This window comes from Scyliorhinus torazame, chromosome 16 (assembly GCF_047496885.1).
Source record: "Scyliorhinus torazame isolate Kashiwa2021f chromosome 16, sScyTor2.1, whole genome shotgun sequence".
Taxonomy (NCBI): Eukaryota; Metazoa; Chordata; class Chondrichthyes; order Carcharhiniformes; family Scyliorhinidae; genus Scyliorhinus; species Scyliorhinus torazame.
Window position 1 is genome coordinate 70,959,484 of NC_092722.1, and position 24,463 is coordinate 70,983,946.

Genomic DNA, 24,463 nt, shown 5'->3' on the forward strand with positions numbered 1-24,463 from the left:
CATACAGGGTTGAACCCTTATCACGATTTTCATAGATTATCATAGATTTTACAGTGCAGAAGGAGGCCATTCGGCCCATTGAGTCTGCACCGGCTCTTGGAAAGAGCACCCTACCCAAGGTCAACACCTCCACCCTATCCCCATAACCCAGTAACCCCACCCAACACTAAGGACAATTTTGGACACTAAGGGCAATTTATCATGGCCAATCCACCTAACCTGCACATCTTTGGGCTGTGGGAGGAAACCGGAGCACCCGGAGGAAACCCACGCACACACGGGGAGGACGTGCAGACTCCGCACAGACAGTGACCCAAGCCGGAATCGAACCTGGGACCCTGGAGCTGTGAAGCAATTGTGCTATGCACAATGCTACCGTGCTGCCCTGATTTCTCAGGGCATACATTACTATGGGTATGGCATGGCAGCTCTGGCGCTGGTGGTGAAATTGTAGTTACTGCTGATATTCCTGCAGGTGCTGCAACAGCCGCCGCTGGAGCAGCAGGTAACATGGGCTGGATTTGAGCAATAGGCTGCATTTGAGCAGCTGCAGTGTTAAAAGTTGCCTGATTGTATAAACCACGATCTACCTGAATGCATCGGTCAACTATGTCTCGGTATGTGCCAGCTGTGGCCCAAGCTGGTAAAACCAAATTCAAGGCAGCAGAAACTTCAGGTTTAACACCGGCTATAAAAGCCGTTTTTAATGGACTTTAAGTGCTTGCATCCCATGTGTCATTTTCCTGGTCGAGTGTCATCCCTGAATATTCCATCCAAGTATGTAAAAATCTTTCCTCAAAATCCTGAATATCTTCATTATTTTTTTGAATGCAAGATGTGATCTTAGACCAATTGGTCCTTGGGGGGCGAAATTTTAATAGCCAATTCTTGACTGCTAGCCAACCAGCTTGTAAATTTTGCAAATCGTCTCCAAGGGCAACTTCTACTTCATTTCTAAGGGTTGAACTTACACGAGTACCTAGCATGATAGTCAGAATTTGTACTCCATCAAATGGGTGGAGACTGTAAATGGCTTGTAATCTGTGAATTCCATCCCATGTGGTCATACCACCCATTTTAGGGTGTGGAAGATCTTTGGACCATTCGTCAATTTTCGAAGGATCAATTTGTTCATGAACCCATTGGTGGTCAAATATGTTTCTAGTGATAGTTTCACCATCTTCTTCTATTTTTTTGCTTCCAACTCTAACCCGTTTGCGTTTTAAAGGGGCTAGTCGAATTACTTTAGTATTTTGTATTGTAGGAACACTATCTTCGTCTGATTCATCTGACAGGGAAAATGATTTATTTTTAACAATTGATTTCGGCTGTGCAATTGCCGATTATGCCACTAGGTGGGGTGCTTGGGCTGCTTTCTGAGTTTGTTCAATTTTCTGCACAGAAAGCCTGTTTGTCAAAGAATTGCAGTGTTCAGTTACGTTGTTTATATCTCTTTCTAAAACACATCTTTCTTTCATTAACTTGCAATTTTCAAGTTCAATTCGCTCGGTTTTTAATTGCAATTGTCAGTATTTTGACTCCACTTCAAAGACTTGATTTTGGAATTCTGTTATTTGAAAAGATAACTGCTGGAGTTCAGAGGTTTTGTTTTGCAAATCTGTTTTAATTTCATCATAATGCTCAAGTTTGGATTTTGCAACTCGCAAATCTGTTTTAATTTCATCATAATGCTCAAGTTTGGATTTTGCATCTTGCAATTCTTCCACAACTGCAATTAGTTGGTTTTTAGTGGACCTATACTCATCATCACTTCGCTCAGTAGTTAATTGCAACTGTTGGTATTTTGACTCCACTTTAAAAACTTGGATTTGAAATTGCTGGAGTTCAGAGGTTTTGTTTTGCAAATCTGTTCTAATTTCATCATAATGGTCAAGTTTGGATTTTGCAACTTGCAAATCTGTTTTGATTTCATCATAATGCTCAAGTTTGGATTTTGCATCTTGCAATTCTTCAACAACTGCAATTAGTTGGTCTTTAGTGGACTGAAGCTGATGATCACTTTTATTTTTAATAATGATCTTTTGCTGACTGTGTATCTGTCCCGTAATTACCAGGGACTATTTTACATGTTCTGCACCGTGTAATTGTGTGCATTTTCCCCATGCTCTCTTGATATTATTGAAGGCCCACTGTCCTCTGGGGATATCATACTTTGATTCAATTTTTTTGAGGTTTCACATAGGTTAAATTGTCTACGAGTGAAAGATCAACAATCCCCCAACATTTCTTCAACAGAAACATCTGGTATTCCAGTACCCCCCTTGGATGTAGTGGGGAGTAATTTTCTGCCTGCTAAAGGCTCTGAATCTACACTTTGATTTGGATCAGCCATAAATTTTCTTGATCGCTGACTGCCGTGACTATTCAGTCCCGTTTAATTTAGTTACTGCAGTGACTAATCTTCCAGTCACGTCTACGTTAGTCTCAACGACTGGCACTTGATTTATTTAACACAGTCTATAAAAAATGTTCTTTCAAGGGTAGAAGTACTGATTGATGCGGCTTTAAGACTTTTAATGGGTGAAAAAGATATTTCTTACCCTAGTCTAGCCGTGGGTTCCGGCTGTCTTCTGGGCCTCCTCCGATTATCTCCGAAGCGTCCCGAAGGTTCCGGACCTCCTCCGATTATCTTCGAAGCTTTCCGTCGTCACCTGGGCCTCCAAAGGTCGTCCTCAGTACTCCCCCCCCCCCCCCCCCCCCAGCTGCTGACTACGCCAAAATGTAGGAATCTGTAATTTAGTGGATGTTAACTCCTGGCTGGCTCGCCAATGTTGAGAATCTTTAATTTGAAGGGATCTTTACCTGTCGAACTATGCCAAGTTTGGGGGAAGCTTAGTTGATGAATCAAAGTCCTGGCGCAATACGACAAGTTGTAAGATTTGTAATATTTCTGGACTATGCCAAGTTGTTCGATTCCTTGTATTATTCGACTGTGTAAAGTTGAAGGAATTTATATCATTTACACTATACGGTTACCAGTAGCACTTTGCGAATACTGGGACTCAGCAGAAATTTGCAGTTAAAACTTCTCAGGTGCCAGAAAGAATTGTTTTATTTGTAGTTGCTTGATTACAATTTGAAAGTCATTTAAAAGGCAATTCGTAGACAATTCGAAGCTTTCAGAGAATTACAGACATTATCTTTTTTTGCTTAGGCAGACAGCTCGAAAGTAACTTTTAAACGGTCAAAGTCTGGCAATGAAACATGAAGAGAGAGAGAAAGCTAATCTTCAGCTAAACTCAAACTCAAAGTCAAAAGTGCATTACATCACTGACACAGACTGACAGAACCCCCAAAAGACATTTCTAACAAAGACTATTAACAGACAGACTAAAAGAATTAAAGACAACAATTAAGGACAGACAACACAAAAGACAACACTAAAATGGCGGGCGGAAACTTTTCAGTTATACACTTTCATATCTGTCTTAAGTCATCTAATCACACCCCAATATAATCCTAATTGGTTTGGGTTAGACTCAAACACATTTGATTTGATGGCAAGCCGTCCATCTTCAATGTGCAACATTAGCTTTTCTGACCTAGCTGTTATCTGCATTCTGAACAATGGTGCCTTCATGTTGCTGTGGTATTCAGTCCTTGTCCTTGACAATTAGCACAAGCAGTGTCAAATTGTCTTGCAACTGTGCTGTTTTAATGTCACACTGACTTTGAAAATATGCATTTGCCAGAACAACGGACCTCAGTAATTATGCTGTATAAGTGGGTATTTAAAACTGGGGCTTAATATCTATACTTAAACAGCTATCTTTTACCTATACTAGTTGTATTCGAAATACCTGGCTTCTACAACATAGCCTAGTTTATTACAGTGAAAACATTTAAAACTTTTCATTTCTTTTCCACACTCCTGGATTTTTTTTAAAATCTGAGGTACACTCTCCTTATTATCTCCCATCAGATCACCTTTACCTTTACCATTTGAGTATTTCTCATGTCCCCAGTTTCTATCCCTCACCGGCTGAAACTGATGTTGGAAACCAATCTTTGATTTATGAACTAATTCATAATCATCTTCCATTTCTGTTGCTGATCTTGCAGTTTTAACCCTCTGCTCTTCCACATGAGTTCTCACTACATCAGGATTTGAATTTTTAAACTCCTCCAAAAGTATAAATTCTCTGAGAGTTTCATACGTTTGGTCTATTTTCAAAGCCCTTATCCACCTATCAAAATTGTCTTGATAGCAACTTTTAGCCAAGAACGATGCTCGTGTAGGGAGGCTTGCTCTGTGCCTGTTTTAACTTTGGTTCTGTTATGGTGGATGGAAGTCCAATTGCAGCCGCTTGCAGTTGTGGCTGTTGTTTGAGAGCCAATTCCTTTGCTATTTCATCAGCAAATCTATTGCCGCATGAGACTTCATCGTCTGCGGTGGTATGCGCTTCACACTTTAAAACGGCTATCTTGCTGGGCAGCTGAACACATCTTGTAAATTTAAAACCAATTTAGCATGTTTAATAGGTTGCCAGAGGAAGTTATGAATCCCCTGTTTTTCCATTATTGGCCAAAATCATGTACTACCCCAAAAGCGGATCGGGAATCAGGATAAATATTGACTGTTTTATTTTTAGCTAGAATACATGCTTTAGTAAGGGCAAACTATTCGGCCGCTTTAGCAGATGTTCCCGAAGGCAGAGCAAAAGCTTCCACTATCTTGATTGGAGTTTCTCTTGCATAGCCGGCCAGGAAGGTCATATCATTTGGTCGGTTTGCTGACCCATTGATGAAAAAGATGATGTCTGGATTTTCTAGTGGGTGACTCAATAAATCAGGTCGAGGTGGCTTCAACCAATTGTAAACAGTCATGATCTTACATATGTTCTGCTTCCGAGAGCGAGGGCGCGGGCAAGAGTGTTGCAGGGTTGATAGCTGGCGCTCGCTTGTAGGTAAAGTTGGTTTAGGAGAGGATTACTTCGTACCCAGTGTGTCGAGCAGCAGTAAAATGCTACATTGCGGATGAATTAAGCAGCAGCAAATATGGCCGCTGTGGCTGCTACTGCTCTTAAGCAATTTGGCATACTCTTTACCACAGCACATAGGGCCACCGAGTAATAGGCAAGGGGTCTTTTCCCTCCTCAATGCTCTTGCACCAGGACCCCTGTGCCAACCTGTATAGTTTTAAGCAGGGCAGGGCAACGTTCTTCTGTAACTGCACCCTATGCGCTGGGGCAGAATGTACTTTACCAACATGATTTTTATGTTGGGTCCATAGATGTGCCAGTACCTGGGCCAGGATTGAAGGGAGTACATGATGGCTCTTTTGGGGTGGTTGTTGTTTTTCAAATGTAGCGGGCCATTGCTCCTCTTTCCAGGTCACTTTGCCCTCAGACAATTTTGTCCGTCCATTTCAATATAAATCCCATGTATTACTTTTTTCCTTTGGCCTCTTTGATCACTTCTCCTATTTGCTTTGCCTTAGTGGGATGTCTTACGGCCAATATTAAATGGGGTTCTGAAGTTAAACCCATCCTAAAAAGGTCCCTCTGACTATGGGTCAACTGTACCAACATTCCTAATCCCACAACACCGAAAAATAAAAATGAGAGATATGCAATGAGGTCTACTTTCCTAAGTGACTTTGAGTTTGTAAATTGTATGCGTGCTCATCCTCACGAGCATACCAAGCCATGCAATGGGTCACTATATTCTCTCATCTGGACTCTATCAGGTGTTTTAATAGCTGTGCCCAAGGGTCATTAATCTTTTGTAAGATTAGATGAGGGCAGGTTGTTTCCACTGGCCGGGGAAAGCAGAACTAGGGGGCATAGCCTCAAAATGAGGGGAAGTAGATTTAGGACCGAGTTTAGGAGGAACTTCTTCACCCAAAGGGTTGTGAATCTCTGGAATTCCTTGCCCAGTGAAGCAGTTGAGGCTCCTTCTTTAAACGTTTTTAAGAAAAAGATAGATACCTTTCTAAAGAATAAAGGGATTCGGGGATATGGTGTATGGGCCGGAGAGTGGAGCTGAGTCCACAAAGATCAGCCATGATCTCATTGAATGGCGGAGCAGGCTCGAGGGGCCAGATGGCCTACTCCTGTTCCTAGTTCTTATGTTCTTATGTGCTTCCTGCAGTTTAAAACATTTTTTTTTTAACAGTGGTACTGTAAGGGTTAACGTTCAGCTGCCAGCATAGAACACAGACACAGAGCGATCGGGCACAGGCTCAGAAGTTATTAAATTTTGCCGCTGGTCAGCTCGTATTTGAGACAGTTCTATACACATTCCATTATCAATGCAATGTATTACCGCTCCTAATTTGCAGAGTGTCTGTCTGCCTAATAGGGGAAGGTGTCGCTAATTGCGGTACATCCTTCCTGGAGATTAAATGCTTCTTGGCCCCTTGCATGATAGCCTCTTTCCCTCTATTTGCTAACCAGTGTTCGAGGGACTCATTGCCTTCATTCAAATGATTATCATTATTGGGAACCCAGACCCATTTATGCCGGGTGGGACTGCAATCCCATCCTTCAAAGCTGGCCAAGATGCACCATAAGAGTATTTTAGAAGCAGCAAAACATCCCCTGGGAGGGGGCTATAAATAGCACACATTTAAGTCAATTTCCAATGATTGATTTTATAGGCATTAGCTATTCTTAGAGACGTATATTTTTCTTTGTCAATTCAGAAAAGGTCAACTGTCCGCTGAAATGGTTAATGTTTCCTGCGGAGAACTTGGAATGATGCCATTTACGTCTTTTCACGTAATCTAAGAACTTATTCATATTCAATTACTTTTATTCATAAAGGCACTTTCTTTCTTTTAAACTGATCGTAATGGCCAATGTTTCAGTTCAGAAGAGAAACCTCACCAAAAATCACTTAAGTTATAATCTCTGACTCACAATGACAGACGTTAAAAAATACAACCCACTTAGCACTTCATGCTTTGACTAAAATTAATTTGTTAAACAAAACACACAGATTCTCACAGCTCACAAATATCACAGTTAACCGTTAGCCTTATCTCACAGCTACAGAAAATCTGAATTCTCTTTCTCTACAGGAACTCAGCTGTTACGTTTTACCTTAATCTTCTATTTACTTTTACTCCCCTGTTTTTTGTTTCGCGAGGGGGTCAGCTTCATTAGATTCCTATGCGGGACATATAGGTTTTCCTACCTCATTTTGTTGCTTTACAATTGTTTCTTTTCATTTTCTTACTCATTTTGACTCCCTTATCTGTCCTCTTTAAGGAGTACACCTTGTTTCTCGCTCCGGATGTCTTTACTGAGGCTTCGGGACGACCTGTGAGGAGGTGTCGAGTTTATTGCTAATTTTTCCTTCTGCAAAATACTTTAGAACATATACATAACAATAACAGCGACTGCGGAAATCATTTACAAATACTATAGGGAGCGCACACCAGTGTTTATCATTTCACGAACCTCGAAGTCTTAAAAAAAAAATTTTGGTCTCCAAGGCACCTTTTTCTTCCCATGCAGCTATCATTAATTTATTAATTAAGATAACTCTCCTAGCATGAGTCACTGGCCAGTAATTAAGGCTGCCGAGCAGCAGACACCCCTTTCAGCTGAGAGAGTCCTGTTTAGAGAATCGTTTTGGGGTTCATGTCCCGTTAAATTAGGGAAACTGCAATGACTCCGCCAATTTGTCATGGAAATCATAATAAAGACAAATTCCTCGAGGTTCGATTTAAGCAAATTTATTTACACAAATATATTTGCGGAGAGAGAGTGTTGTAGCTGCAAAGCCATTGCACTGCACTCGGAGATTCGATTGAAGACAGCATGTTTTATAGTCTGCAATCACAGTTTGAAGTAAACAGCCATGTTTATATTAAATAGACCTTGGAAAGTACGTAAGCTGAAATATGTAGGACATATGTTCTTGCCCTTGGCTAAAAACAACTCGAGTACACATTTTGTTATCTTTCGGAGGACAATGTGTTTTCATAATAAGGTTTCGGCCTTATTATGAAGGTTCTTCATCTTAACTCCCAGCCTCAGTTCCGCCATCCTAGAATGCCAACAATAATCTCTCAATCTGAGTTTTGAGTTTCCAATTGGCCTTCACATGAAGGGGAGCAGAATCTAGGAAATCTCTGCCAAACAAAAACAACTCTGGAGACTGAAGGCCAATTGGAAACTCAAAACTCAGATTGAGAGATTATTGTTGGCATTCTAGGATGGCGGAACTGAGGCTGGGAGTTAAGATGAAGAACTGATCAAATAGAGATAAATGGAATTTCAGGTGTTCCAGCAGAAACAGTTGGATGGGGAGCCAGACGTTCACCTGAACCGAACTCCAGATCTGAACTGCCAAAAAAGATTGAGACAGGCTGAATGAGTCTCCTCTTGGTCCTGTGTAATAGGCTTGAGGGGGGAATCAATGGGCCTTCTCTTGTTTCTGTGTAACAGGTTTAGGGGGACTGAATTGGCCTTCCACTTTTCCCATGTTACAGGGTCAAGAAGTGTTGAATGGCCTCCTCTTGTTCCTGTGTCACAGGTTCGAGAGGGGGCTGAATGGGTCTCTTCCTGTGTAACAGGCTTGTGAGGGGCTGAATGGACCTCCTCCTGTTTCTGTGTAACAACCTGGAGAGGGGCTGAATGGACCTCCTCCTGTTCCTGTGTAACAGCCTGGAGAGGGGCTGAATGAACCTCCACCTGTTCCTGTTTAACAGGGTAAAGAGGGGATGAATGGACTCCTCATGATCCAATGTATCTCACTGATTCAATTCTTAATTAATTTTCAGAGTCTCGCTGTCCGCGTGGCTGGAAAGTTCATAACCAGAAATGCTACATCTTCTCAACGGATCAGAGAAACTGGGACGATGCAAAACAAGGATGTGAATGCTCAAACTCACACCTCATCATCATTAATGCACCAGAGCAGCAGGTGAGAATGATGCCAGCATCTATCAGAATGAGTTAGAGAGAGAATCTCCCTCTACATTTTCCCCATCAAACATTACCAGGACAGGTACAGCACGGGGTTAGATACAGAGTAAAGCTCCTTCTACACTGTCCCCATCAAACACTCCCAGGACAGGTACAGCACGGGGTTAGATACAGAGTAAAGCTCCTTCTACACTGTCCCCATCAAACACTCCCAGGACAGGTACAGCACGGGGTTAGATACAGAGTAAAGCTCCCTCTACATTGTCCCCAGCAAACACTCCCAGGACAGGTACAGCACGGGGTTAGATACAGAGTAAAGCTCCCTCTACACTGTCCCCAGCAAACACTCCCAGGACAGGTACAGCACGGGGTTAGATACTGAGTAAAGCTCCTTCTACACTGTCCCCATCAAACACTCCCAGGACAGGTACAGCACGGGGTTATATACAGAGTAAAGCTCCCTCTACTCTGTCCCCAGCAAACACTCCCAGGACAGGTACAGCACGGGGTTAGATACAGAGTAAAGCTCCCTCTACACTGTCCCCAGCAAACACTCCCAGGACAGGTACAGCACGGGGTTAGATACTGAGTAAAGCTCCTTCTACACTGTCCCCATCAAACACTCCCAGGACAGGTACAGCACGGGGTTAGATACAGAGTAAAGCTCCCTCTACACTGTCCCCAGCAAACACTCCCAGGACAGGTACAGCACGGGGTTAGATACAGAGTAAAGCTCCTTCTACACTGTCCCCATCAAACACTCCCAGGACAGGTACAGCACGGGGTTAGATACAGAGTAAAGCTCCTTCTACACTGTCCCCATCAAACACTCCCAGGACAGGTACAGCACGGGGTTAGATACTGAGTAAAGCTCCTTCTACACTGTCCCCATCAAACACTCCCAGGACAGGTACAGCACGGGATTAGATACAGAGTAAAGCTCCCTCTACACTGTCCCGATCAAACACTCCCAGGACAGGTACAGCACGGGGTTAGATACAGAGTAAAGCTCCCTCTACACTGTCCCCATCAAACACTCTTGGGACAGATACAGCATGGGGTTTGGGACGGCACAGTAGATAGAAGAAAGAACATACAGTGCAGAAAGAGGCCATTCGGCCCATCGAGTCTGCACCGACCGACTTAAGCCCTCACGTAACCCAATAACCCCTCCTAATCTTTTTGGTCACTAAGGGAAATTCATCATGGCCAATCTACCTAACCTGCGCGTCTTTGGACTGTGGGAGGAAACCGGAGCACCCGCAGGAAACCCACGCAGACACGGGGAGAACATGTAGACGCCACACAAACAGTGACCCAGCGTGTCATGATATTTGGATCAGCATATCATGGAGCAATCACACACACACTGATGGACATGCAGTACGACCAACCAACACACACACAACAGTACACGTAAACCAGCGCCTGTGAGGCCTACCTGCAACGTATCAGCAATCCGCCGTCCTGCACCATGGAGAACATCAACCCGCCGCCGCCGCTCCGAATCGCTGCCAATCTCGGGGTCGATTGGAAACTGTTCAAGCAGCGCTTCCAGCTCTTCCTCGAGGCCACAGACAGGGAGAATGCATCGGACACCAGGAATATTGCCCTTCTTCTCTCCACGGCGGGGCAACGCGCCATCCACATCTTTAACTCCCTTACATTTGTGGACGGCGAGGACAAAACCAAATACAAGACGGTGCTCCTGAAGTTCGACGAACACTTCAGCGTTGATGTAAACGAGAGCTTCGAGAGGTACCTGTTCCAGCAGCGCCTGCAGGGTAAGGACGAACCTTTCCAGTCTTATTTAACACACCTCTGCATCCTCGCGCAGTCCTGCGGCTATGGAACCACCTCTGACTCCATGATACGCGACCAGATAGTTTTCGGAGTCATGACGGACACCCTGCGTCAGCAGCTCCTTCGGGTCAAGTAACTCACCCTGGCGACTGCCGTCGAGACCTGCATCCTGCATGAGAACGCCACCAGCCGGTACTCACACATCCAGGTGGCTGAAACGGCACGGCAGGGACCCCACGAGGCGGAGCGGGTCCAGACGATCGAGTACCTCCCAGGCCGCGGTCTGGAGGAGGGTGGCCATTTTGTGCACTTTCCGAGGCCTCCCGCGCTTGTACGCGCCAAAAGAGGGGACGCTGACGCAGAGGAACGTGATGCGCAGGTGCGCACTACGCAAGACCGCACCACGCATGTGCGGTGGCGCAACGAACGCACTGACGTCACGACGTGCGGCAACTGTGGCTCCGCCCATTTAAAGCGGCAATGTCCTGCCAAAGCGCGACAATGCCTACGCTGTGGCAGGTTGGGCCACTGTGCTGCCTGCTGTCGAGCAGCTCAGCCTGCCAACTCGTACCCGTTTAACCAGCCTCGCAGAAATGTTCGGGCAATTCAACCCACGTTCACCGAGTCCGATCCCGACATCACACAGACCAGTGACACTGAGGACAGGGAGCCCTTCCGCGTTGCTGTCATCAACAAGCTGTCCCCGAGTCGAAAGCACCAGCCGCTGTCAGTGCACAGCATTGATCCGGACGACGAGTGGTGTGCCACCCTGACGGTCAACCGATCCCAGATCAGATTCCGCCTGGACACTGGTGCCTCCGCCAATCTCCTCGCATGGTCAGCATTCCAGACCCTGAAAGTTAAACCACGTATTCTGCCATCCAACTGTCAACTCGTTGACTATAATGGCAACGTCATCCCCGCCCGGGTCGTGCCAGCTCGAAGTGACACACAACTCACGTAAAGCCATACTACCATTCGAAATTGTGGGCTCCACAAAGGACTCTCTGCCAGGCGCACAGGCGTGCAAAATCCTCCACCTCGTTCGGCGTGTACACTCTCTCTCTCCAGAAGGCATGTCCGATTTCCCAGATGCAGACTTTAGGGCGCAGCTCAACTCAATCCTCACGCACAACCAGGATGTTTTCGAGGGCATGGGCATATTGCCCTACATGTACAAAATCCGGCTTAAACAGGATGCCACACTGGTAGTTCACGCACCACGCAGGGTCCCAGCACCCCTCAAGGACCGCCTCAAGCAGCAGCTGCAGGACCTTCAGGACCAAGGAGTGCTTTCCCAGGTAACGGAGCCAACTGCATGGGTCAGCTCCATGGTGTGCGTCAAGAAGCCTTCCGGTGAGCTCCGGATCTGTATAGACCCGAAAGACTTAAATCGCAATATAATGAGGGAACACTACCCCATACCCAAACGTGAGGAGATCACGTGCGAGATGGCTCGGGCAAAAATATTCACCAAGCTTGATGCCTCAAAGGGCTTCTGGCAGATTCAATTGGATCAGTCCAGCAGGAAACTGTGTACTTTCAACACTCCATTTGGCAGATACTGCTACAATAGGATGCCATTTGGCATCATATCGGCCTCTGAAGTTTTCCATCGCATCATGGAACAGATGATGGAGGGCATCGAAGGGGTGCGCGTCTATGTAGACGACATCATTATTTGTTCCACCACACCGCAGGAGCACATCAGTCGCCTCCAGCGCGTCTTTAAATGGATACGGGATGAGGGCCTGCGTCTTAACTGAGCCAAATGCTCTTTTGGCCAAACCGAACTGAAGTTCCTGGGCAACCACATCTCCCAGTTGGGTGTGCGGCCGGATGGCGACAAGGTGGCAGCCATCACGGCCATGCAGAAGCCGACAGACAAGAAGGCAGTGCTGCGCTTTCTCGGAATGGTCAACTTCCTGGGGAAGTTCATCCCCAACCTTGCTTCCCACACTACAGCTCTCTGGCACCTTGTCAGGAAGACAACTGAATTCCAGTGGCTTCCCACTCACCAGCGTGAATGGGAGGAGCTCAAGGTCAAGCTCACCACCGCCCTGGTACTGGCGTTTTTCGATCCTGCAAGGGAGACGAAGATCTCGACTGACGCCAGCCAGTCCGGCATTGGGGAGGTCCCCCTGCAACGGGATGACGCCTCATCATGGGCCCCAGTTGCCTATGCGTCACGGGCCATGACCCCCACAAAGCAGCACTATGCGCAGATTGAAAAGGAAATGAAATGAAAAAATGAAATGAAAATCACTTATTGTCACAAGTAGGCTTCAATGAAGTTACTGTGAAAAGCCCCTAGTCGTCTGTTTGGGGAGGCTGGTATGGGAATTGAACCGTCATGCTGGCCTGCCTTGGTCTGCTTTAAAAGCCAGTGATTTAGCCCAGTGAGCTAAACCAACCCCTAGGAGTGCCTAGGCCTGTTGACTGGTGTTGACTATGTGTATAGCCTTCGCCAGTTCACTGTGGAGACTGACCATCGCCCGCTGGTTGGCATCATTCAAAAGGACCTCAATGATAAGACCCCTCGCCTCCAGCCCATTCTGCTCAAACTCCGGAGGTACGACTTTCAACTTGTCTACACCCCGGGTAAGGACCTCATCATAGCAGACGCTCTGTCCAGGGCAGTCAACACACCGTCCGACCCAGAGGGGTTCGTTTGCCAAGTCAACGCACATGTAGCCTTCATTTCTGCCAATCTGCCGGCCACTGATGCACGCCTGGCCCACATTCGTGTGAGACTGCGGCCGACCCCCTTCTGCAACGTGTGATGCGCCACATGACGGACAGGTGGCTCAAGGGACAATGCCCACAGTTTTACGTTTGGGGCGACTTGGCAGTCGTTGATGGTGTCCTCCTGAAGCTGGGCTGCATCGTGATCCCACACAGCATGCACCGGCTTGTCTTAGAACAACTGCACGAAGGCCATCTCGGCGTTGAGAAGTGCCGACGGAGGGCCCGAGAGGCTGTGTACTGGCCGGGAATAAGTGAGGACATTGCTAACACTGAGCTCAATTGCCCCACCTGTCAGCGGTTTCAGCCGGCACAACCCCTGAGACCCTTCAGCCCCATGAGTTGGTCACGCCCCCCTGGTCGAAGGTGAGCGTGGACCTGTTCCATGCGCTCGGCAGGGACTACATCATCATCATCGACTACTTTTCCAGCTATCCACAGGTCGGACGCCTGCACGACACCACGTCATCAGCTGTCATCCGGGCCTGCAAAGAGACCTTTGCTCACCACGGCATTCCGCTCACCGTGATGTCAGACAATGGCCCCTGCTTTGCGTGTCAGGAATGGTCTTCCTTCGCCAGCTCATACAACTTCACACACGTGACGTCCAGTCCTCTGCATCCTCAGTCAAATGGCAAAGCAGAAAAGGGCGTCCACATTGTTAAAAGGCTCCTCTGCAAGGCTGCTGATGCAGGATCTGACTTCTGCCTTGCCTTGCTGGCCTATCGCTCGGCCCCACTGTCCACGGGCCTATCGCCGGCCCAGCTGCTTATGGGTCGCACCCTCAGGACCACTGTGCCGTCCATTCATGTCCCAGACCTCGACCATGCTCCGGTGCTTCGGTGGATGCAGCAACAGCGTGAGCAACAAAAGGCGACACATGATGCTCGGGCGACTGATCTTCCTGCCCTGGCGCCTGGAGATAATGTCCACATATACCATCCGGAGGGCGGCTGGTCGGCAACCGCTGAGGTTCTCCGTCAGATAGCTCCCCGCTCGTTCCTAATTCGTCTGCCTGATGGCTCTATTCTCCGCCGCAATCGGCGTGCCCTTCGTCTGGGTCCGCGCTCGCTACGTGATCCTTTTTAAAAAAATATATATTTATTAAAGTTTTTCAACACAATTTTTCTCCCTTACAAACAATAACCCCCCCCTGCCGTAACAAAAAAAAAACGAGAAATCGCGCAGAGCAAGATATATACATGGCAAAATGATATATTTACACAGCTTTGTACACTGGCCCTCACCCGTACGTGCCAGTTTCCCCAACCCTTCATGGTATCTCTTGCTCATCCACCCTCCCAGGCAGTCCCCCCTTTCTCCCCCCCCCTCCCCCCCCCTCCCAGGACGCCCCCCCCCCCCCCAAGGTTGCTGCTGCTGCTGACCGACCTTCCTCTAACGCTCCGCGAGATAGTCTAGGAACGGTTGCCACCGCCTGTAGAACCCCTGCGCAGACCCTCTCAAGGCGAACTTAATCCTCTCCAACTTTATGAACCCAGCCATATCATTTATCCAGGCCTCCAGGCTGGGGGGCTTCGCCTCCTTCCACATTAGCAAGATCCTTCGCCGGGCTACTAGGGACGCAAAGGCCAGAATGCCGGCCTCTTTCGCCTCCTGCACTCCCGGCTCGTCCACTACTCCAAATATTGCTAGCCCCCACCATGGCTTGACCCGGACTTTCACCACCTGAGATATTGCTCCCGCCACTCCTCTCCAGAACCCCTCCAGTGCCGGGCATGACCAAAACATATGGACATGGTACGCCGGGCTCCCTGAGCACCTTCCACATCTGTCCTCTACGCCAAAGAACCTACTCAACCTCGCCCCCGTCAAGTGCGCTCTGTGGACCACCTTAAATTGTATCAGGCTGAGCCTGGCACACGAGGAGGAGGAATTAACCCTACCTAGGGCATCAGCCCACAGACCTTCCTCGATCTCCTCCCCCAGCTCCTCCTCCCATTTACCCTTCAACTCTTCTACCAGCGCTTCCCCCTCTTCTTTCAACTCCTGGTGTATTTCCGACACCTTGCCCTCCCCGACACATACACCCGAGATCACCCTATCTTGAACTTCTTGTGCCGGGAGCAACGGGAATTCCCTCACCTGTCGCCTCACAAAAGCCCTCACCTGCATATATCTAAAGGCATTCCCAGGAGTAACTCGAACTTCTCCTCCAGTGCCCCTAGGCTCGCAAACGTCCCGTCGATGAACAGGTCCCCCATTCTTCCAATCCCCGCCCGATGCCAGCTCTGGAACCCCCCGTCCATCTTCCCCGGGACAAACCGGTGGTTACCCCTGATCGGGGACCACACCGATGCTCCCATTGCACCCCGGTGCCGTCTCCACTGGCCCCAGATCCTTAGCGTTGCCGCCACCACCGGGCTCGTGGTATCCTTTGTCGGGGAGAGCAGCAGCGGTGCCGTCGCCAACGCCCCCAGGCTCGTTCCTTTACAGGACGCCATCTCCATCCTCTTCCATGCCACCCCCTCTCCCTCCATAACCCACTTGCGGATCATCGCCACATTTGCTGCCTAGTAGTAGCTCCCCAGGTTTGGCAGCGCCAACCCTCCTCGGTCCCTATTGCGTTCCAGGAACCCTCTCCTTACTCTCGGGGTCTTATTCGCCCACACAAACCCCATAATACTCCTGCCTACTCTCTTAAAAAAGGCCTTAGTGATCACGATGGGAAGGCACTGAAACACAAACAGAAACCTCGGAAGGACCACCATTTTGACCGACTGCACTCTACCCGCCAGCGAGAGCGGTAACATGTCCCATCTTTTGAAATCCTCCTCCATTTGCTCCACCAACCTCGTCAGATTCAGTTTATGTAGGGTCCCCCAACTCCTGGCTATCTGGATCCCCAGATACCGAAAGCTCCCCTCCGCCCTCCTCAGCAGTAGGTCCCCTATCCCTCTTTCTTGGTCCCCCGCCTGTAATACAAAGAGCTCACTCTTCCCTACATTGAGCTTATAGCCCGAAAACTCCCCAAACTCCCTTAGAGTCTGCATGACCTCCACCATCCCCTCCATTGGATCCGCCACGTACAGCAACAGGTCATCCGCATATAGCGACACCCGATGCTCTTCTCCCTCTCGGACCACCCCCCTCCATTTATTAGACTCCCTCAATGACATGGCCAATGGTTCGATCGCCAATGCGAACAACAGGGGGGACAGGGGGCACCCCTGCCTTGTCCCTCGGTACAGTCGAAAGTACTCCGACCTCCGCCGGTTCGTCACTACACTCGCCATCGGGGCTCTGTAAAGGAGCTTAACCCAATTGATAAACCCTACCCCGAACCCAAACCTACGCAGCACCTCCCAGAGGTACTCCCACTCTACTCGCTCAAAGGCCTTCTCCGCGTCCATAGCTGCCACTATCTCCGCCTCTCCCTCCTCCGATGGCATCATTATCACGTTTAAGAGCCGCTGCACATTGGTGTTTAGTTGCCTGCCCTTTACAAATCCCGTCTGGTCCTCGTGGATTACCCCCGGGACACAGTCCTTGATCCTCATGGCCAGCACTTTTGCCAGAAACTTTGCATCCACATTGAGGTGCGAGATTGGCCTGTACGATCCACATTGCAGTGGGTCCTTGTCCCGCTTTAGGATCAAAGAAATTGTCGCTTCCGACATTGTCGGGAGCAGGGTCCCCTCCTCTCTTTCCTCATTAAAGGTCCTCACCAGTAGCGGGCCAACAGGTTTGCGTACTTCCTGTAGAACTCCACCGGGAATCCGTCCGGTCCCGGGGCCTTCCCCGCCTGCATGCTCCCCAAACCCTTGCTCAGCTCCTCCAACCCAATTGGTGCCCCCAAACCAGCCACCTCTTGCTCCTCAACCCTCGGGAATCTCAGCTGATCTAGGAATCGTCTCATCCCCTCTCCCCCCGCTGGGAGCTGGGATCTGTACAGCTCTTCGTAAAAGGCCTTGAATACCTCGTTTATTTTCATCGCACTCCGAACCGTGGCTCCCCTTCCATCTTTGACTCCCCCTATTTCCCTTGCTGCCATCCTCTTACGGAGCTGGTGTGCCAGCATCCGACCTTTTCCCCATACTCGTAGGTCGCCCCCTGCGCTTTCCTTCACTGTGCCTCCGCCTTCCCTGTGGTCAACAGGTCAAACTCTGTCTGGAGCCGTCGTCTTTCCCCAAGTAATCTTTCCTCCGGGGCCTCTGCGTATCTCCTGTCCACTCTCAAAATCTCCCCCACTAACCTCTCCCTTTCCATACCCTCTGTCTTCTCCCTATGAGCCCTAATGGAAATGAGCTCTCCCCTGATCACCGCCTTCAACGCCTCCCATACCACCCCCACCCGCACCTCCCCGTTGCGGTTGGCCTCCAAGTACCTTTCGATACACCCCCTCACCTTCCCACACGCCACCTCGCCCGCCAGCAGTCCCACATCCAGCCGCCACAACGGGCGTTGGTCCATCTCCTCTCCCAGCTCCAGTTCCACCCAGTGCGGGGCATGGTCCGAAACGGCTATAGCCGAATACTCCGTCCCCTCCACCCTCGGGATGAACTCCCTACCCAGAACAAAGAAATCTATCCGGGAGTAGGCTTTGTGTACATGGGAGAAGAAAGAAAATTGCCTGGCCTGCGGCCTTGCAAACCGCCATGGGTCCACTCCCCCCATCTGATCCATAAACCCCCTGAGTACCTTGGCCGCCGCCGGCCTCTTTCCAGTCCTTGATTTGGAGCGGTCCAGTGCTGAATCCAACACTGTATTGAAGTCCCCTCCCATTATCAGGCCTCCTATCTCCAGGTCCGGAATGCGCCCCAACATGCGCTTCATGAATCCTGCATCATCCCAGTTCGGGGCGTATACGTTTACCAACACCACCCACGTCCCTTGCAGCCTACCGCTCACCATTACCTATCGCCCTCCATTGTCCGCTACAATAGTCTTGGCCTCAAATGACACCCGCTTTCCCACCAATATTGCCACCCCTCTATTCTTCGCGTCCAGTCCCGAGTGGAATACCTGTCCTACCCATTCCTTTCTTAACCTGACCTGGTCCGCCACCTTCAGATGTGTCTCTTGGAGCATGGCCACGTCCGCCTTCAGTCCCTTTAAGTGCGCGAACACTCGAGCCCTCTTCACCAGCCCATTCAGGCCCCTCACATTCCACGTTATCAGCCGGATTGGAGGGGCTCTCAACCCCCCCACGCCCCGCCGACTAGCCATCTCCTTTTCTGGGCCAGTCCCGTGTCCACGCCTCCCTCACCCTCCAGTCCCCCAGAGGGGGGGACCCTCGTCCCAACCACCTCTTCTGTGTCCCATTCCCTTTCGGCCAGTGCAGCAGCAACCCTTTTCCCCCTCCCCTTCCCCTCCCTCCCCTCCCCCCGCTAGACCCCTGTCTAGCTTTTTTGCTCCCCCCATGTCACTCCCGTAAGTCAGCTGACGCCTGCTGACCCCGGCTTCCCCCGCCGTCCCATTGACCTCCCCGCGTGGTAGTCTCCCAATCCATATGCATTCCTTCGTTCCCCTTCCCGCCTTTCTTCCCGCGTGCGGGAAAAAACCCCGCGCTTTCCAAAGCCTGCTCCACCCCCTCTGGCGCAGCTCCTGTCGCGGCCTTGTCTCTCTCCCCCAGCCCATGTAACATTTCCTGCGCGTGATTGACCCCCTATATACAACAACCATCACACATCAAACCACAAAACATCTCCCCCACCCTCACAAACCCTCAGTTAGAGTCCAACTTTTTGGCTTGTACAAAGGTCAATGCCTCCTCAGGCGTTTCAAAGTAATAGTGACGGCCCTTGTATGTGACCCACAGTCGCGCTGGCTGCAGCATTCCGAATTTCACTTCTTTCCGGTACAACGCCGCTTTGGCCCGGTTGAAACCCGCTCTCCGCTTTGCAACCTCCGTGCTCCAGTCCGGGTTTATTCGGATCTCTGCATTGTCCCACTTACTGCTCCACTCCTTCTTGGCCCATCTCAGGACCCACTCTCTGTCCGTGAACCGGTTGAACCTCACCACCATCGCCCTTGGCGGCTCATTTGCCTGGGGCTTCTTCGCCAGCACCCGATGTGCCCCGTCCAACTCCAGCGGCCTCGAAGGGGCCTTCGTGCCCATCATCGTCTCGAGCATCGTGCTCGCGTATGCCCCGGCATCAGCCCCTCCACTCCCTCAGGGAGATCCAGGATTCGCAGATTCTTTCTCCTCGACCTGTTCTCCAGGTCTTCGAGTCTTCCCGCCCACCTCTTGTGTAGCGCCTCGTTCTGCTCCACTCTCACCGCCAGGCCCACGAGCTCGTCCTCGTTCTGACTGACTCTTTTCTGTACCTCCTGGATCTTAGCTTTGTGGGCCTTCTGCGTGATCCCAAGTCCTTCAATTGCCAAAAGCATAGGCGCCAACATCCCTTTGCGCATCTCCTCGCGCTGCTCCTCGAAGCAGCGCTTGATGAACTCCTGCAGCTCCCCTATGTCCTTGGCCGCCGCCATTTTGTTTTCTTTCCCTCGCTTCTCCCGTTGCTCCAGTGCCGCTCCTTTGGCCGTTACACTTCTGGTCCGTTTCATAGAAGTTGGCAGTGTTTGCTTCACCAGTCTGCCCCAAAAAGTCGATGGAAACTCCCGAAATGGTCTGAGAGTCGGTTCCAGACGGGAGCTGCCGAATGCGCGACCTACTCCTCCATGGCCGCCACCAGAAGCCTCGTCCCCGCCTCTTCAATGGCCTTGGTAGATCCTTTCACAGTTGTTCCCTCTGCTGCTAGAATTCACCTTTGATAGAGTCAAGTCAGATTGCAGCTTTAACCTTGCCTTCCAACTAGGGAAGGGGCGGTACTGGACCTGGTATTGGGGAATGAGCCCGGCCAGGTGGTAGATGTTTCAGTAGGGGAGCATTTCGGTACAGTGACCACAATTCAGTAAGTTTTAAAGTACTGGTGGACAAGGATAAGAGTGGTCCGAGGATGAATGTGCTAAATTGGGGGAAGGCTAATTATAACAATATTAGGCGGGAACTGAAGAACATAGATCGGGGGCGGATGTTTGAGGGCAAATCAACATCTGACATGTGGGAGGCTTTCAAGTGTCAGTTGAAAGGAATACAGGACCGGCATGTTCCTGTGAGGAAGAAAGATAAATACAGCAATTTTCGGTAACCTTGGATGACGAGTGATATTGTAGGCCTTGTCAAAAAGAAAAAGGAGGCATTTGTCAGGGCTAAAAGGTTGGGAACAGACGGAGCCTGCGTGGAATATAATGAAAGTAGGAAGGAACTTAAGCAAGGAGTCAGGAGGGCTAGAAGGGGTCACGAAAAGTCATTGGCAAATAGGGTTAAGGAAAATCCCAAGGCTTTTTACACGTACATAAAAAGCAAGAGGGTAGCCAGGGAAAGGGTTGGCCCACTGAAGGATAGGCAAGGGAATCTATGTGTGGAGCCAGAGGAAATGGGCGAGGTACTAAATGAATACTTTGCATCAGTATTCACCAAAGAGAAGGAATTGGTAGATGTTGAGTCTGGAGAAGGGGGTGTAGATAGCCTGGGTCACATTGTGATCCAAAAAGACGAGGTGTTGGGTGTCTTAAAAAATATTAAGGTAGATAAGTCCCCAGGGCCTGATGGGATCTACCCCAGAATACTGAAGGAGGCTGGAGAGGAAATTGCTGAGGCCTTGACAGAAATCTTTGGATCCTCGCTGTCTTCAGGGGATGTCCCGGAGGACTGGAGAATAGCCAATGTTGTTCCTCTGTTTAAGAAGGGTAGCAAGGATAATCCCGGGAACTACAGGCCGGTGAGCCTTACTTCAGTGGTAGGGAAATTACTGGAGAGAATTCTTCGAGACAGGATCTACTCCCATTTGGAAGCAAATGGACGTATTAGTGAGAGGCAGCACGGTTTTGTGAAGGGGAGGTCGTGTCTCACTAACTTGATAGAGTTTTTCGAGGAGGTCACTAAGATGATTGATGCAGGTAGGGCAGTGGATGTTGTCTATATGGACTTCAGTAAGGCCTTTGACAAGTTCCCTCATGGTAGACTAGTACAAAAAGTGAAGTCACACGGGATCAGGGGTGAGCTGGCAAGGTGGATACAGAACTGGCTAGGCCATAGAAGGCAGAGAGTAGCAATGGAGGGATGCTTTTCTAATTGGAGGGCTGTGACCAGTGGTGTTCCACAGGGATCAGTGCTGGGACCTTTGCTCTTTGTAGTATATATAAATGATTTGGAGGAAAATGTAACTGGTCTGATTAGTAAGTTTGCAGACGACACAAAGGTTGGTGGAATTGCGGATAGCGATGAGGACTGTCGGAGGATACAGCAGGATTTAGATTGTCTGGAGACTTGGGCGGAGAGATGGCAGATGGAGTTTAATCCGGACAAATGTGAGGTAATGCATTTTGGAAGGTCTAATGCAGGTAGGGAATATACAGTGAATGGTAGAACCCTCAAGAGTATTGAAAGTCAAAGAGATCTAGGAGTACAGGTCCACAGGTCATTGAAAGGGGCAACACAGGTGGAGAAGGTAGTCAAGAAGGCATACGGCATGCTTGCCTTCATTGGCCGGGGCATTGAGTATAAGAATTGGCAAGTCATGTTGCAGCTGTATAGAACCTTAGTTAGGCCACACTTGGAGTATAGTGTTCAATTCTGGTTGCCACACTACCAGAAGGATGTGGAGGCTTTAGAGAGGGTGCAGAAGAGATTTACCAGAATGTTGCCTGGTATGGAGGGCATTAGCTATGAGGAGCGATTGAATAAACTCGGTTTGTTCTCACTGGAACGAAGGAGGTTGAGGGGCGACCTGATAGAGGTCTACAAAATTATGAGGGGCATAGACAGAGTGGATAGTCAGAGGCTTTTCCCCAGGGTAGAGGGGTCAATTACTAGGGGGCATAGGTTTAAGGTGAGAGGGGCAAGGTTTAGAGTAGATGTACGAGGCAAGTTTTTTACGCAGAGGGTAGTGGGTGCCTGGAACCCGCTACCGGAGGAGGTAGTGGAAGCAGGGATGATAGTGACATTTAAGGGGCATCTTGACGAATATATGAATAGGATGGGAATAGAAGGATACGGACCCAGGAAGTGTAGAAGATTGTAGTTTAGTCGGGCAGCATGGTCGGCACGGGCTTGGAGGGCCGAAGGGCCTGTTCCTGTGCTGTACATTTCTTTGTTCTTTGTTCTTTGTTCCCCCGCCTGCATGCTGGCAGAGGCCTCTGTCTATTGCTGTAGCTCAAGCCAAATTCTTCACTGTTTCTGCCGGGTCTGGCAGCCAAAAGACACAACATTCCTGGGGGACACCGTCAGGGGAATGCTGCAGTCTTCTTCCCACACCGGGACATGTCAAACAAATGCCGTGGGGGCCCTGTAAAAGAGCCCAAAAGTCCGTTCCAAGCGGGAGCTGCCGAATATGCGATCTAGCTCTGCATAGCTGCACCCGGAAGTCTTCCGCTACGTGATCCTGCACTGGTGCCACACCCTCCTGTTGTCCCTGCAATGGACTTTGTTGACCTTCCGGACATCCTGCATCCTCCTCACTCGACCGTGGCCCGGCCCGTTCCTCAGCCGGTGGATCCTGACCCACCCCTGAGGCGGTCAACCCAAATTCGTCACCCACCTGAGAGACTTAATTTATGAACCTTTTCATATTGGACTCACTGACTTGTTCTGACACAGTGTTTCAGACTTTTTGCCATACTGTTCAAGATTTTGTTATTGTATGTTAATAACATTGGTTTCGTTCTTGGTGTAACATAGTTAGTTTCTGCACCTGGCACCTTCCTGTGTATATAGTATAGACACATGTACATAATGTTGTAAATATTGCACACACATGATTAGATGCACTCACTACACTTCTTTATTTATTATCATGTAGGCACATATTCTTTGCGAAAAGGGGGAATGTCATGATATTTAGATCAGCATACCATGGTGCAATCACACACACACTGATGGACATGCAGTAGGACCAACCAACACACACACAACATCGCAGCCAATCACCAGTGAGAGCACACGCACTATAAAAACAGGGAACGCTACAGTTCCCGCTCATTCCAGCAGCAGCCAGCTCAGAGCACCGAGCTCAGAGCCTGCCTCTCAGACATTCACCATGTGCTGAGTGCCTCACCCAGATAGTGATAGGACAGGGTCCACAGATTAGCTGGTAATACACGTACCCAAGTTAGCAGTGTGCTGTTACAGTTGAGTAGTTAATAAAATTGAGTTACACCATCTCCAGCCGTGTTGGATCGTTTGTACATCAGAACACCCAACACGACACAGCGGAGAATCGAACCTGGGACCCTGGCACTGTGAAGCCACAGTGCTAGCCACTTGTGCTACCGTGCTGCCCACCGTGTAGCACAGTGATTAGCACTGCTGCCTCACAGCACCAGGATCCGCGTTCGATACCCAGCTTGGGTCACTGTCTATGCGGAGTCTGCACATTCTCCCCGTGTCTGCGTGGGTTTCCTTCGGGTACTCCGGTTTCCTCCCACATGTCCCAAAAGACGTGCTTGTTAGATGAATTGTACATTCTGAATTCTCCCTCAATGTACCCGAACAGGCGCCGTAGTGTGGCGACTAGGGGATTTTCACCGTAACTTCATTGCAGTGTTAATGTAAGCCTACTTGTGACACTAATAAAGATTATTATTATTATAGGTACAGAGTAAAGTCCCTCCACACTGTCCCCATCAAACACTCCAAGGACTTGCACAGTACGGGGTTAGAGACAGAGTAAAGCTCCCTCTACACTGTTGTATCAAACACTCCCAGGACAGGCACAGCACGGGGTTAGATACAGAGTAAAGCTCCCTCTACACTGTCCCCATCAAACACTCCCAGGACAGGTACAGCACGGGGTTAGATACAGAGTAAAGCTCCCTCTACACTGTCCCCATCAAACACTCCCAGGACAGGTACAGAATGGGGTTAGATACAGAGTAAAGCTCCCTCCAAACTCTCCCTATCAAACACTCCCAGGACAGGTACGACACAGGGCTAGGTACAGTGTGAATACAGAGATGCAGAGCTGTGTGTGTGAATTGAGGCTGTAAGAATAACTGCT

General features: G+C 49.3%; 1 protein-coding gene across 1 annotated transcript in view; it reads left to right on the forward strand.

The window, feature by feature from the left end:
• Positions 1-24,463, forward strand: part of LOC140392868 (C-type lectin domain family 4 member E-like) — a 397,188-nt gene that overhangs the window by 209,975 nt on the left and 162,750 nt on the right. The window contains exon 6 of the mRNA XM_072478611.1: positions 8,756-8,898. Coding sequence (XP_072334712.1) covers positions 8,756-8,898 — 143 coding nt within the window. The remainder of the gene's footprint in view (positions 1-8,755; positions 8,899-24,463) is intronic.